The sequence below is a fragment of the Barbatula barbatula genome, assembly GCF_947034865.1.
Source record: "Barbatula barbatula genome assembly, chromosome: 20".
In the NCBI taxonomy this organism is placed as follows: Eukaryota; Metazoa; Chordata; class Actinopteri; order Cypriniformes; family Nemacheilidae; genus Barbatula; species Barbatula barbatula.
In genome coordinates this window covers 10447652-10463945 of record NC_136783.1, presented here as the reverse complement: position 1 = coordinate 10463945, position 16294 = coordinate 10447652, and the positions used below count along the sequence as shown (strand labels likewise).

Here is a 16294-nt window from a genome sequence, read left to right as displayed (position 1 = left end):
TTGCTTTCATTTGTCCCGATAGCTTTATTTAATACATGACCTGTTAGGGAAGCTGTTTAGTCTGAGAGAATTGTCAGGAATGATTTCAAGGGATAGTTCAACCAAAACTGAAAATGCTGTCATGAATTACTCGCTCTCCAGTTGTTCCAAACATGTATACGTTTCTTGGTTTGGTTGAACACAGAAAGGGTATATGGACGAATGCTTGCACCCAAACAGTTCTTGGGCCCTATTGACAACCATAGTATGAATAAATTACAATGGTAATCAAAAGTGCCCCCAGAACTGTCCAATATATATCTCTGAATTGTTAAAAAAGACCTTTTAAAATGCTTGTTACAGATGCAGAAAAATCCTTTTAAAAAAATGTTTTTTAGACGGACGAAAATATTGGAGGCAGTGTGTAAATGTGATTGACACAACGTGAGGTCGTATTTATTTTTTAACGTGAAGAAATTTCAGATTGCAAATTTGTGCAATGGGTTTTACAAGCATTGTTCCAAATATCTTTCTCTGTGTTTATCAGAACAAAGAAATGTATACAGATTTGGAACAGTTTAAAGGTGAGCAAATTATAACATCAGTTTATTTTGGGGTGAACTATCCCTTTAACACTGTGACAAATTTAATTTTACGGAATATTTGTGTTTTATCACATAGATTTTTGAAATGCCGTAAAAATGTCAAATTACCGAAATGGACTGTGAATTTATAAATTGGGTGTAAAACAACATCAATAACAATTTTGTGTGAAGTAATTTTACATGAATGTTAGTTTACAGTATATTACGGGGCCCAAGCTGTAAAAAAAATTTACAAGAAATGTAGAAATAAAGTGCAACATGATTTTGGCGGTCAGAGGCTGAAGTTAGGTATTGTAAAACATAACTGAATAAAATGTTCAGTCTTTCTCACATACTCAAAAGAAACCTACTGTAAACTAGACTTTCTATGAAGTACTTTATTAGACAAAGGTCAACGTGTAAAACTACATCTTCTACGTTCTGTGTCAGTCGATGAAAAACATCACTCCACCGAATGGCGCTTCCTTGTAGGTCAGCCCACTTAAATCCAATTATATTCCGAATGCATGTCAACTCCTCCATCTGTCATTTTTATTTCATCAAATGTGGCTGCTCGCATTGCATGTTGCGTCTGACCTCTCTAAAAGCCCTGCATTAGAGAGCGCTGTAAGGCTGCTGACCAACCTTCCTCTCGTGGTTTCAATTAGGTCCCATAGGCATCCCACTGACTGATGTGTGTAATGACCTCGGACACAGGCGGCCGAAGCGAGGGTGACTTTAAGATGATATGAGAACCCAGTGTAATTCGCAGGCGTTGCGACACATTCAGAAACTACACTCGCACCATAGAACATGAATCAAAAAGCCAGCGCTTTCTTAAGGAGTTATAGCATCAGCGGCCAGCAGGTGGACTGATTCTGTAATGAGCTCAGAGCTGATGTGAGGATTAACAAATAAAAAAGCAAAGGAAGATCTAAAAAAACTGTCAGGTGAGTTAAGAGAATTTAACATATGGGAAAGGTGAAGTCTGGTCATTTCCAGGTAAGTATAATAATTTAGTCACACTTTAGAATTCTCACTATTGACTATAATAGTCTTTTGCCTTAATAAGTTCCTAATGACTGCTTATAGGTAGATTTTAGGTTGAGGTACTGGGTTAATGCGGTCAAGGGATGTAGAATAAGCTCTTGCAGAATAAGGTCTTCATATGTGCTTTATACTGTACAGGCTAATACAACCAACATGCATGTAATAGGCAAATAGTTAATGATAAATCTGTTTACCTCAATATAAAGTGTAACCAATAGTTTTTATGAAAACATCATTAACATGCATTAAATAACAATTAACAGATTCACAGTGTATGCTCCTTTAAATATGAATGTAAAAAGTAAAAAGTATACATTTTATGACTAAATGCACCACAGGTACATTAAAGTGATAGTTCACCCAAAAACAACGATTCTGTCATCATTTACTCACCCTCTTATCATTTCATACCTCTATCACTTTTTCTTTCTTTTGCAGAACACAAAAGAAGATATTACGAATAAGGTTGTTTACTGGCTCCTATTGACTTGCATTGGTTTTGTGTCCATACAATAGAAGTCAATGGGTGCCAGCACTGTTAGCAACTCTTCAAAATGTCTTCTTTTGTGTTCTGAAGATGTTTGAAATGACAAGAGGGTGAGGAAATGATTACGGGATTATTGTATTATTGGATGAGAGACGTGAGATGTATGAGATAAATCAAATATCTAGCACTGTTTGCGGTATATTGGTCTTTCTGTTGCAAACCAGATGTAATAGGTTCCACATGGAATGCTTTGGATAACATATGTTGTTTTGGATAAAAGCATCTTTCAAATGCACGCATGTAAGTAATACAAGAAGCCATGTATACCTTGCAGAAACCTATTTGGTAAAAGCATTCCACATATACTACATCTAACACTTTAGCCTTACTTTGCATTCAAGGTTATCATGATCGCAGGATGATTTGAAAGCCAAGGTCAGTGTTAATGTGGGGGAGCAAAGAGGCTGTCTTTTGAAAGTCCAGTACAGCAGGCGAGTTTCTGGCCCGGGGCTTACCTGAGGCTGAGTGCATGGCCATTGGGACACAGGGTCTCCCCTGCCCCATAGCAGGGGCAGAGAGCAACAGTTTTGCTAAGGAGGCAGAGATTGGCTGCACCAGCAGTGATGTTAGGTTATGCCGGTGGTCTATTCCAGCTGCGAAGAAAAAGAAAACAAAGAGCACATCGTATTTATTTCAGGATTAACAGTGTACATATTAGTCGGAGAAGGGTTTTCACAAAACAGTTGTGGCACTTTGGCATACATTTTTAAAAAAACAAAATAATTAAAATTACTTTTTTGCGACTCGTGTGCTCAAACACAGCAAAAATGGCCGTAATTCCTTCTAAGCAAATTCTCCCCAAAGTCCTATAAAACAATTTTAAACAGTAATTAAAACAAGCAAAAACACATTTAATTTCAGAAGTGTTTCTTCGGTGTGTCATCTGCATTGCTCATGATTTTCTAGGAGCATTAGAGAATGTCAGAGGTATTTTAACATCTATGTGAGAAAACCAATTACCCAATCAAAGAGCTCCACTGAGATATCGGTAAACATGTCCACTGAGTCTTTTCAGACCCATCTATAAGGGCAAATGAACATCATTAGTCCAGTATGTGCTGTATAAATAGTTGCAGTGGGGCTGGGCAAATATGTGGTTTGTTATGTCGGGTGAGCGGGCGAGGAGGGTCGTAATGTGCCATAAATCAGAGCGAGAAAATAAAACACAGAGAAGAATCAGCACAGCCAGGCAGGGATGTCTCGGCCGTATCAAAGCTTTTCCTTAGCGCTGATTGCAGCTCTCGGGCGGCAAACTAATAGGCCCAAAGATTTTAAGTTTAAGGAAACGTTTTTTAGCAAGCCGATGGGGATTTTTATGGACGGAATGCTCCATTGATTCCGCCTCATTAAAACAGAGAAACGGTTAGCCTAATCCTGCTCTCGGAGAAAATTTGTTTAGGAGTCTTAATTTTCCAGCAGAGATTTTGGAATGGGGTACAGTCATCTATGAATAACTTTCAGTAAACACAACACTCTATTGCCTTTCACACATAAACGAATTCACAGGGAAAAATTATTTAACACCAGTTAGCCTATTCGAGAAGAAGGTCCCTCTCGAAATTAGCTTTTATTCATCCTGGTTGCAAGAAGATGCAAAAAGTGATTATTGCCTTTCGAGTAGGTCTTTTGAAGTGTGCTGTGTATGCAATTACCCACTCAAAGAGGTCACAGGGGTCAAAGTTGTGTTTAGAGAGAAAGGAGATTATCTCAACTCATTATCGTTAACCTTGTTAATGTGATTTACCGTAAATAACCGGGCGTGTGACCCAACATATGCACATTGATAAAGCAAATTGCTCCAAATAAGAGTGTTGTGGGCTATTAAAGTACCATTAGGTAGTATTAATTCCAGTCAAAGACACTGATACAGCAAGTATTGACAGGGTTTGGCTGGGCTTTAGAGTATACAGATGCTGAAAAAATCTTTCGAGTTTTACCTTTAATCAGCATTTCTAGATGCATTATGGGAATCACAGTCCAGTGTGTTGAATTTGAAGAAAAACAAACCCCAAGAATGACAAAGTCACCCAACGGCAATGTGAAGACTTATTCCATGTTTATTTTGAGCTGGTTGTAAAACACATGAAGACACATTAGTATCGTCTTGTTTAAAGATGAAATGTATTTTGACCAGTGTGTCCTGTTCACATTTTCTGCAAATAAATGCATATACATTTTTATTTAGAATTTGGGAGAAATGTTGTCACTAGCTCACAGAATGAAATGAAAGTGATCATTTTAAACTATAAAAAAACATCCTCCATAAAAATGGAACCATTATTTTGAAGCAGACTAGAAATGTTTAATGTAAAACAGAATTACAGAATTGGAACGACTAGAGGGTAAGTAATTCATGACAGAATTCCCTTTTAAGTTTAACTTTGTCAGAATAGTATATGTAGATACTCAATATGCAATTTCTGTGTTGTGGTTACTGCTTATATCAGGTACAGAATCAATGCTTATAAAGACACGTGGAGATGATCATGCCTCTCGAGTGAACTGAATAAAAAGGAGGTCTTGTGAGACATACAGAGAACCTTTCGGTCTGCTTAGGGGACACGTCTAAGGTGCTTATTGATTCTTTTACAAGCCTAAGAGTACTTTCATTTGTCTAGATAAATAAATACAAACAAGGTTATGGCCAACAGCTCTCATCCTTTTTCTTTAGCCCGATCTGCAGCACAGCTAAAAATGAACCAAAACAAGTTCGAAAAAGTAGGCTACATCCCGCCCCCAGAACACGATCAGATAGTGATCCAGCTGGAGATAGTACGTACTGAAAGTAGCTCCGACCTCAATGAACTTGATTTACTATAGCACATAGTGTTGCACTAATAGTGTCTCTAATCTTTCTGGGTTTGTATATTATGTGGCTAGCTTGATATTATATAAAGACAGCACAGATGTCTGATTCATCAAGCAGGTAAAATATCCCTTTGATGACTTTACGCCTTAAAATATACAGAGTACACACTGCCTAGAAGGTATCTTGCGCTTCACCTCATCTGATCTTCTCAAGTAAAGTTTCAAGTGTCGTTCACGCTTTATTTCAGTCAGCACAAGCTAAGCTCCTTAATTCCACACAGAATTACTTACCTGAGCTCCCTGTGAACTTTGTGCAGTACACAGATTCATATCACGCTTCAATTATACACGCCGTGCTGGATGCCATATAGACGCCACCATGCTGATGGAATGGCCTGAGCGCATTATTGCAATCGCAGTATGATTACAAAGCAAGATTCACATAGACAAAGGTTTAATGGTCAAGGAATTTCTGCAAAGACAACACGTCCCAAAAACTTGCATTTACTTTAGTATAATCAGAAATAACTGAGCGAACATCATTTTTTAAGGCAAACAAGCCCCCTAGGAAGAGTTATTTGCTGAAGTGTGATTACCCACAGGGCTTAAACTCATTCCCTGCACACAGAGATGCTCATGAGATATATATTACACGCCCGCGGTGGAGCCATATGCGCACTCTTCAGACTACAAACACTCACATACAAACTTCTTATTCATGCAGTGTTGATGTGTTACTAATCGAATCCATGAGAAAACGTGCAACCATGTCATGCTCATGTCGATAAACAACCGTGACTACTTGTGCAGGGTGAAAAGTAACTTCATGTGCTGTGTTAAAGCACATGACCGTACAACAGAGTGCACATTTGACAGGATTTCAGTATGCAGTGGGCAGTGCTGTGCGATCATTTGCAAATCATTTACATGAGAACAACAGCATCAATCTTCACATAGAGAATTTGCTCATCTCTCTTGAGTTCAAGTGTTTATCCGATCTTGTTTACATCATCTTAGCGAGTCTTTCATGTGGTAAACCTGCGGTCACACAACTTTAGGTATTGTTCTTTTTTTAGATGTTATTTTCTTTTATCAAAGATCTAACATCAAAGATATTTTATGATAAAGGACAACTTATCTGTCCTGTGGCATAATACTGGTAATGTTTGAATATATTACACATACAACAGCAAGTGTGTGATGCTCAACACATGCTAAAGAGGTCACTAAGTTTACATTGAAAGTGTCTTTAATAAAAAAATGTATGGCTGTTGACCTGTAAACAGCATGTCAGGAACAAAGACGCTAGGTCAACTCAATGGGAACTTAGTGGAGATGGAAACAAACACTTTTTTTTACATAAAACTACATTTTCATCTGAAGCGGAAAAAGTATCAATGTAGATCATTATGTTATATCCGTATTTTGCAAAAGAATAAACTGTCACTTATGAATGGTTGGCAAACATTGACCCCTCCTTGAATGTTTGCCGTGCGCATGGGTCTGCATGTGCCATTTGGATTTACAAGACGGTCCTTGACATTCAGTTCTACAGCTAATAAAGAAGCTTGGGACCAGAAACCGCACGTCTTTCTGTCGAAATTGAGACTCGGACACGGAAGTAACCCGGTAAAGGTGACATTGTCCCAATCTCACTGGACCTACCAGTCACTTCCCTGAAGGAAATAGCTGATCTGACACAACAATACATCGCGGAATAAGGCAGTGTCTGAAAACAACCACAAACCTTCTGTGACTGAAATCTAGTTTCTGTCTGTTAGATGAATGTGTGTGTGCACGAGCGTATTTGTTCAGATCTTTCTCTGGACTGCTGCAACAAAACCACACTCCAGCTATGACCAAACCAATACATCATCTGTTATCCATTAGGCGCTATTCAGTGAACATGTAGAGTCCCATTGCTCTGTGTCAGATGAAAACAAAATACAGACGAACAAGATCCATGCAGAAGAAAAATGCAACGTCTGGCCCATAACAAGAGCGAGGGCCTCTGGTCCTCGGTGTGGCATCCAAGGTGTTTAAAATGACATAGTTTTTTAATTGACCTTTATTATGTTTTTATGATTAGTTGCTGGACTATCAGCAGACCTGGGGGACAGCAAATTCTCATTTAATGATGATTAGGTTTTAATGATAGCTTAATGGTCTCTCCCCATATTCTCACCTGCAGGAGCCACACACAATACACAGATCATTACATGCCCTCAAAGTCACATTCTCACATATTTTTAACCAACAGAGGGAACGTAAATATGCAAGTTTGTTACAGAAATGTAACTTTTTCCTAATCGGTTTCTCAGTATGGTATGGACGCTGCTGAGAGAAACGGCGAAGATCTTTGGTAAGTTTGCCTGAGGATGAAATTAATCCTACATAAAGATTTAAGAGTGTGAAGCAAGCAATTATAGGACAAATTCTGTATCTGTGATGCATCTTCTTTTAACAAATGTTTTATGATCAAAGAAGCAATGTAACTAAGAACGTTTTCCGAAACCTTCTTATCGCTACGTCATTCTTAAGTTATACATTAATCTGTACCTTATCCTTAATATGTATATCCCGAAACGTTCTTAGTTAAGTATACCCAGTGTTTATTAAAGTACCTTAAAGGAATACTTGAGTAAAAGTACAAATATCTTGCCAGTGAATTACTTTGGTAGAAGTAAAAGTAACCTTTTAGTATATAACTTAAAGTAACAGATACATATTGTTCTCAAGTATTTAAAGTAAAGTTGAAGCAAACATTGTATAGTTCACCCAAAAATTAAAATTCTGTCATGATTTACTCACTCTCAGGTTGTTTCAAACTTATAAACATAATTTGTAATATATTGAAATATATTTTCCATTGTGTGACATCATCCACTACCATAGTAAAAAAATATATAGTATTTTCTTGTTCTGTTGAACACAAAGTGTAGTATTTGGAAATTCCTAACATATTTCCAAATATATTTCTCTGTGTCTCTGTCTAATTTATACAGGTATGACATGACATGAGGGTGAGCAAAATTCTGACAAGATTTTTTTGGAGCTGAATAATCACTTTAATAAAAAATAGATATTTACAACTTTGAAAAAGCTCGGTCTCAAGATCAGTAGTTTTATTTGTAGCCGAACTGCTTTACTTTCAAAATACAATTTCAGAAACCACATCTTTAAAACTAATTTATAAATTTTAACTTTATCAAAGGACAGTTCCCTCCCACACCAATATTATCCTCTAAGAATACGTCTTGGAACAAAATCAGCAAATCTGTCCCTTTACTTGCATTTCCCTGTCACAAACAACCCAGTCATTTGATAATTAATTGAAACCGAAAGATTAGCTGTTTATCTTTAAAAGAGACTCATTTTTGCACTTGTACATTGAGCTTTAATCATGATTGGTTCAGCACTGTCATGGTGATCGCCGACTAGTCTATTTCAGTTCTGTTTCAACGCTTTTATTTTGTAGTTAACGAACACGTTTAGGGGAAATGTATCCAAGTAAAAGTGTAAGTTTTGTTCAGGAATTTTAGTCGAGTAAAAGTAAAAGTCTGCAGGAATACAAAGACTCAAGTTAAAAGACTCAACATTCCTGCTGTCCAGCCTCACCACACAGGTAAGCTTCAGACTGTTTTTAATCATATATTTTATGGTTATTCAATTATTAATTTAATTTTATGGTTATTTTTATAGTTAGATAATTATGGGAATTTAATTGAACAATTATTTAGGACAATAATTTGTTAAAATGTTAAGCGTATACATCAGGTGAAATTGCATCAATCATTATTTACTTCTACTGGTTCAGAAAGTCCTATAAACCATTATTCTAAAATATGGTAAAGCACATTATCGTAATGTTTCCTAAGCAGAACATGGCACAATGCCTATTTAGATTTATTTATTAATACTTCAGAGTTGTGAACTTGTGATTGGAGGGAACTTGGAAGGGATGGCTATTTCTCACAGTGATAACAAAGCCTCAATTCAGCTAAGAGGTCTAACAGCTGTGTCTTGGTGTTTTAAAAAGTATTTTATTCATGTTTCTTTTAGAGTTGATACCCTCTCTTTGTTAAAGTTAGTAATTTACTGTTAAATCATTTTGGAAGTTGTGTGTGCTCTTATAGCACATGTACTGTACATGACTCTGTTTTAGATGAATCCTAAACCACTGCGCGCCCCACGGATCAGAATGTGCATGCCCCGTGGATTGATCATAGCAAAAACAGTTTTAATTCTCTCTCTCTCTCTCTCTCTCTCTCTCTCTCTCTCTCTCTCTATATATATATATATATAAAGATAACATATACTATAATTTTCTTTGCAAATCCGTATTTATTGTTAAAATTGTTCCGTAAGAAAGAGATGGTTCTTTAAAAAAACCTTCGACTGAATGGTTCTGGAGCCGAAAATGGTTCTTACGGTATTGCTGTGAAGATCCTTTTAATCAACTTTTTTTTAAGAGTGTAGCAATACTGACTTATTCACACCTGAATCATAATCAAAATGAAGAGCACAATCCAAGCAATTCATTATGTTTCTGTATCTATTTTTTCTTGCTTCTATTAGTCAATAATGTTATTAAATATTTGTTTTATGTTGCATACAGTGATCAACACTAAAATATCAAAAACTTCATTATCAATATCCATTATCAATATAAAAGCAAATATCAGAAATATTGAAGTTGAATAACATTTTTATTTTTTAAATGAATAAATTATTTTTATTGTACAAATTGATGTATAAAAAAAGATTATTAACCAAGTACTCGTTGTAACGGATTTGCAACCACAGACCACACGTAGCAATAATCCACAAACAATATATTTATTAAACGTATAATACAGGCTAGGAAGACACTAAAGTTACATTTGACATTACATTTTAAACTCGACCAATAACATGAAAACAGGGTGAGTATAAATAGTCCATGGGTGTTAAAGCTGATGACGGGCAGGTGTGGGGGTTACAAACACGAAACAGGTGCGGGAGCGTGGAGGGGGAAACACAGGGAGAGACAGAGGGAAAACGTGACACTCATATTCTAACCCCTATGCACTCTATCTTCTACCAATGTCAGAAGGTGAAAAACAGCTAAATTACGGGGACAAAATCACCACTTGCAGTTGTTTGAACTAAAGAAGTGTGTTTAAGACACACCTGAGGGCTTCAATGCAGAAGGTTTCAACCATCCCCTCTCACACCTTACTTTTTATCTTCAAATGTGTTAAAATATACTGTAAGCACTCACATATGCCCGCACGCACACTTCTGCTCAGACCGCCTTCTTCATTGCAGGCCATTCGTGAGGTGGAGGCATGTGTAAAAACTGCTGGCGGCTAAAGCCCTAATCAGCTGCGCTCAGCATGCTTGAAGAGGCATGGATCCAGAGCCAGAGGGCTCAAAGAGAGGCACAACTGTAAATTCTTGACGGTAAAATTATTCCCTCTTTGCAGAGGCTAAACTGGGGCCATGTCTCTCAGGATATATGGCATGGGCCGGGCCCTGTGGGGGACATCAATGAGTGGGAGGGAGGGGGTTCGACCTCAGCAGCACTGGACGAAAGTAAATAACATTAGGAATAGGTTGTTCTGTAAAATCTACTGTAGTGTAGACACAGTGTGGTTACAGATTGAGTGGGACTTTAAAGTGCAAAAACAAATCTTAATTTAGATTAAACACTAAACACTAAAAAGTATGTAGCTATCGTTTTATCAAAACAAAAAATGTCCTGCATACCCCAGAACATCAAATATTGGAAGCAACAGTAACATGGAATCTGTTTCAGTTAATAGCCTAGATGTGAATTAAGGGTCCTATTCAAAGCAATAACGGCAAATGCCCAGCCACCTGACACGGGCACACTTCTGGCGTGGTGTTAAACAGCACGGGTCCGATAAGCAGAACGGAGCGGGCAGGACAAACAGAGCAGCCCTCCCTCTCTCTGCAGATGAGATAAGTCAGAGTCCCAGCCAGCCCAGGCAGGGGGCAGCCCTGACCTTCTGAAAGAGATGGCAGAGAGCTTACGGCCTGCAGCTCGGTTGCCCACCCTCCTATCATCAAAAGCACATCTAAACCTCCAAAATGTCATTCACGTATTGCCATATGTCGTGAGTGACAGTCCTAGTTTTCAGTAGAATGAGTGAATTTTGTCATGATGGAAATGAATTCCAATATGCAGAAAGGCATTTTATTACAGGCAGGTTTGAGCCTCAGGGGTTGATTTTGTATTCAAAGTAACAGATCTCAGCTGTCTTTTGTGTACAGATTTTGTTGTTTTATGCAGCTCCCAAAACCAGACGTTCAATCTTAAAATATTTTTTTAATATGCAATAAATCACATTTTAAAGTATATACTGTATGATGACCTTGAAAAAACGTGAACTAATCATAAATAAATCATGAAATATTCATTGTCTGAAATTGTTTAAATTGTTTCATTGTTTAAATAAATATTTGTTCAACATTTTGAGTCAGTTATAAATGTTCTGTTGGTTGAATTTTGTTCACACCTTTGTGTTTAAAAGTTAAAACAGGAAGTTATTTAGCAGCCTTGGAATAGATTTGTTTACGTCTTCCAAAGTAGTATATATTTCACAGTATTTTTATTGTATGGTCTGTATCGGTCTTTAATTGTCAAATTATATAAATACACTCCAAAGCAAAAGGTGATATATAGTTCTAACAGTGGTTCTTTGCTCGTAATCATAGGGGAACCACTTTAAGTGCTATATAGCACCATATCTTGGTCCTTCAGTGGTTCTTTAGAGGTTCATTGTATCCATATAAACTCCCTGTATAGTTCTTCAGCGGTTCTATGTAGCACCTCAGTCATCCCTATAAAATATGGATCTATATAGCACTAAAAGTAGTTCCCCTACGATTACGAGCCAAGAACCCCTTTCACTGCTATACATTTTTTAGAATGTATAAAGAAACAGTATAATAAAACGATAGAAAAACATTTTCTAAATAATGAGATCTTCCTGTATGAAATTGTTAGCGAGTATATGTTCCAATATTTTAGCCAAACATGTTCGTAACAAAACAAACAGTGATCGTGATGGGAGGAATGCAATTTTCCCAGCAGAACTACTTAAGAGTTCAGCCTGAAATATATAATAAAACACTTCTCACAAACGCATTACATCCGCAATGACAGGGAACGTGCGCTTCAACATGAGACTGACATATTAATCAAGGCCAATGGACAGAAGGGCCGCTATTGAAAAAACGTATGGGAGCGAAGAGTAATTTCTTCAACTTAAGGCCCTTGTGCACTTTGGTGGGCGGCCACGCTCAGACAAAGAACTAGAGAAGCAACAGCAACATTTCCATAATGTTATTGACCAAGTGCCACATTTCTGTCTGGAGTTCAATGCACCCTCTTTTTTATTTGCATGTCTATTAGCTGGAATACCAATCAAATGATAGCGGTGGCAGAAAAGGCAATTTTCAGCCTGAATGCCTTCCAAATGTTCATTGGTTTTAAGGGCAGAAAGTAAAAAGATGCACGGGTTCCACTCTGAGATGCGGGAAGGTGCTGGCACGGGCGTAAACTCTGCTGTAAAGCATTTCTTTAATGAAGAGCCTGGAGCCCGAACAATCACGCCTCTCATCAGGCAACAAAACGTCGCTCGAAGGATAATCACCATATAGAACACTTCCTCAAATGTAATCAGAAGTTGTTACAGTCTATTCTCATTCTTCTCTGATGCTCTCTGTCTCTTTTTGCGGCAATGGTTAAAATGTTCATGTATGAGTAAACTGATTGATGTAAGCGAGCAAATACTGTGCGAGACAGAAGTTACACTAATGTGATGTGAAAGTTCAATGCCAAGTCATCTAATTAGTGTTACACAATGACTAAGATGATATATTATAAATACAATAACCAGGGGCTGGATTCACGAAACTGTTCTTGAGACAAAATATAAGATTGTTCTTAAGATTAATTATAGGAAGTTTTTTATCATCTTAGAATGAGCTACATCTGTCCAATCCGGGTCGCCGGATTGAAGACAACTGAGTCCAAACTATAAAGACGTTTATTCTTATTAACATTACTAAAAGTAAGCATTTATTTATTTTTGTTGTTGTAAAGACAATGTTTTGCATTGTACCTAAGAACACCCCTTATCCAGACTAAAAGAGAGAGAGAGAGAGAGAGAGAGAGAGAGAGAGAGAGTAAAAAAAATCACAACACCTGCATTTTGTTCTGAGTGACCTTCCCTGTGTTCATGTGTAATACAGGTAGAACAGTGTTCATTGATTTTTTTGATGTGACTCTTGCATGAATAGAAGCAGAAGGAAAGAAAGAGGGCGGAAGCGAGAGAGACCTAGCGGAGCGGTCAGACCAAAGGGATAGACAGGACACGTTGCGACTTTTCTGAGTGACATTGCACAGAGGACGTCTCACTTCCTGACAGCAGTGGTAAGCATTTGTTCATTAAAGGCTCCTACATGGGTCCCATAGCTGTGGCGTTTTTTAAATAAATATGCAAATGACTACATTTCTATTCAAAGGCTTCTGTTCACATCAACAAGGATTCTAAATAACCCAGGGGACACAATCCTTTCCATGTGAATAAAACCACCTGTCAGCAATTTCAAATGAACATATAAAAATCGTTTGAAGTTACCCGCGTGCTTTTCCGCTATCTTTCTTTTTAGATATGTGCCTGTCTTTAAAGGTTAACAAAATTATGCAATCCTACAAGGAAAAAAAAACAGCAGAGTAGCAGACTAATAAAGAAAGTGTTGCTTTTACGCGTCAGGGTTGCCTTTATGTCCTTTAGCACCACACTGACTCATTTCCCAACCAGGAAGACAGGGAGAATTTATCCAAAATAAACAAAATAAATAAGACAGAGTCATGGCTCAATAAAACCGCACAACACGTGTTCTCCAGAGGCTACAATTCAGGTACACAAACTATTTCTTCTGATTGAATCAATGCTGTTATCCTCCGCTTTTGGTGTTGGAGGCAGAAGAAATGTTTCCATGTGAGCCTTAAGGGCATCGGATTATTTGTTTTGTGTCACTCATAAGCAAACGAGTTCCTGGAATGAATCTGACAAACAACACTGTACAAATTACAATGCAGGGAAGAAACCGACATGGAATGAGATAAACGCTATTTAAGCCAAACCAACAAGCAAAACTATCCATTAACATGTCTGGCTTTGTAAATTTTGGCAGTTCTGATTGTTCTCTCTGTAAAATGCATCTACAGCAATTTCATTTAGCAGGTGATTAAGCAAGATGTTTTCAAAAGCCTCTGCTTTGATTTAACTTCATCTGTACCAGCAGGTAATGTGCCAGAATAGCAAAGACATGGTTTCAAATTAAACTGCAAACAACACTGCTAATGCTGTATAGCAGATAATTAGACCAAAAACTAAAGAAAAGTCTCTTGCACAAACTTGAGGGAAAACAAAACCTTACAAAACTTTCATCACTTTTTTCATCAGCCAGGTCTAATCAATATGTGTTTACCAGCAGCAGGTTTGGATGTCCATTATTCATAATTCATTTACATTGGGTGAAAGACCAAGAAAACAGTATTTCACAACCAATACCTCATAATGTTTTGTCAACTTCTCCGATGAAATATTTGTGTTTGACTACATCTATCAAAGATTCAGACATCAGCTGTCGATCATGTCAAAGCAGGAGTATTCTGTTTATTCTGTTTAGCACACCTGCAGGATGTGCTAAACAAATATGAAAGGGACAATTCATTCCTGAAAAACTAATTATTGGAGATCAATCAATTTAAAAAGAAAAACATTGCAACATGCACTACTAAATGTTCAAATCTGCAAACGATTTTTCCTTTGGACTAGTCAGCTAACCTAAACCAATAACATTTGAGCGTGACCAGCCAGACACTACAACTTTGGCTAATGGTGTGAGTTTATTTTTTAATTTTCTATTTATTTTTTTTAATTTGCTTTTATTTTGAGATCTTTAGTTGTTATGTTCATTTTAGTTAAATATTTAGCAACTTTGTAATATGCTTTGTCATTTTATTATTATTTTTTAATGTTGATATTTATGATTAATTCATTTTAGTTTTAGTTTTGTTTATTATTATAATTTTTAGTTTATTTTTTCCCAATAACTTTAATCCAATATTTTATTTTATTTTAATAAACAAAAATGCTTTCAAATTTTAAATTTTAGTAACCTAAAATAACCTTGAAGTGAATCCTACTAGTTGTTTGCTCAACCAATGTCAGATAAGAGGAGAATTCAGGAAACAACTGTTCTTGCAATTACTTTTTGTAGTAGAATGACACGGACTGAAAAGGACAGAAATAACAGATTTAACTTTATGTGGATGATTTGTAAGGGGTATATCTGAGTCACAAAATGAATCTATCCAGGGTTATCAGTCAGAACCGACCAATCAGAATAGAGTATTCCAGAGAACCATGAAACAAAGACAACATAATAAGGAAAATCCTCTGACATCTGCTGTTTACTGTATTGGTTCACCAGATCACACTGCATACGTTTTCTTGTTGCCAAACAAAACAAACGCAAGGACAATATTCCAGCTGAATAATTCATGCTCATCTGAACCACCACCAAGCATCTTCACTGAGCTCCTGCCGAGAAGTCTGACAAAGGGCTGTACCAAAGAGGTAACAGGCACGCAACATCTGCTAAGACATCTGTTTGCAGGCTCCGTCGTGCCCTGACTCCTGGGCCTCCTGTAAGCCCATGCTATCACTTCAGTGATGACACGTCCCAGTGATCCTGTGCTGCAGATAGCCAGGGTCAGCATCGGTTGCGCTAAGGTCTTCTGTCACGGGCGGCAACTAAAATACAGTAGTTTGGATTTCAGCACCATGGACAGCAGTCCAGCTCTACATGGTTGGATGACTTTCAGCACCACGGTCAGAGCATGCTGCAGTTTTTTCACTTGCATGATGGAACACTGTCATTAGTTAACATTTTATATTATCGTTTCCGTAAAATGACAAAGCTATTATCATGTACTGACTCCAATTGTTTTACTTCATAATTCTTTCTTTCTTCGCATCAATATGAAACATTTTCTTATATTTATCCTTTTAAAGTGTTTCAGAACAGAACATTTTTCTGTAAACTTTAAGTTTACATTACGAAGGACAATGATTGTACAAGACTAACTTTGAGAGACTGTAATAACTTTGTACAGCCTTAGTCATGGCAATTCTTTTCAGCATTTAAAAGTATAATCTGAAAGTGTATGTTGTTATTAGCAAAAATGTTGATCAAGGGCATGTAGTGATAAATACCCAGAGGTAGAAAATCATAATTA

General features: G+C 37.1%; 1 protein-coding gene across 1 annotated transcript in view; it reads right to left on the bottom strand.

The window, feature by feature from the left end:
- The window catches only part of naaladl2 (N-acetylated alpha-linked acidic dipeptidase like 2), a 171319-nt gene that overhangs the window by 71989 nt on the left and 83036 nt on the right, over positions 1-16294 (bottom strand). The window contains exon 6 of the mRNA XM_079483974.1: positions 2616-2753. Coding sequence (XP_079340100.1) covers positions 2616-2753 — 138 coding nt within the window. The remainder of the gene's footprint in view (positions 1-2615; positions 2754-16294) is intronic.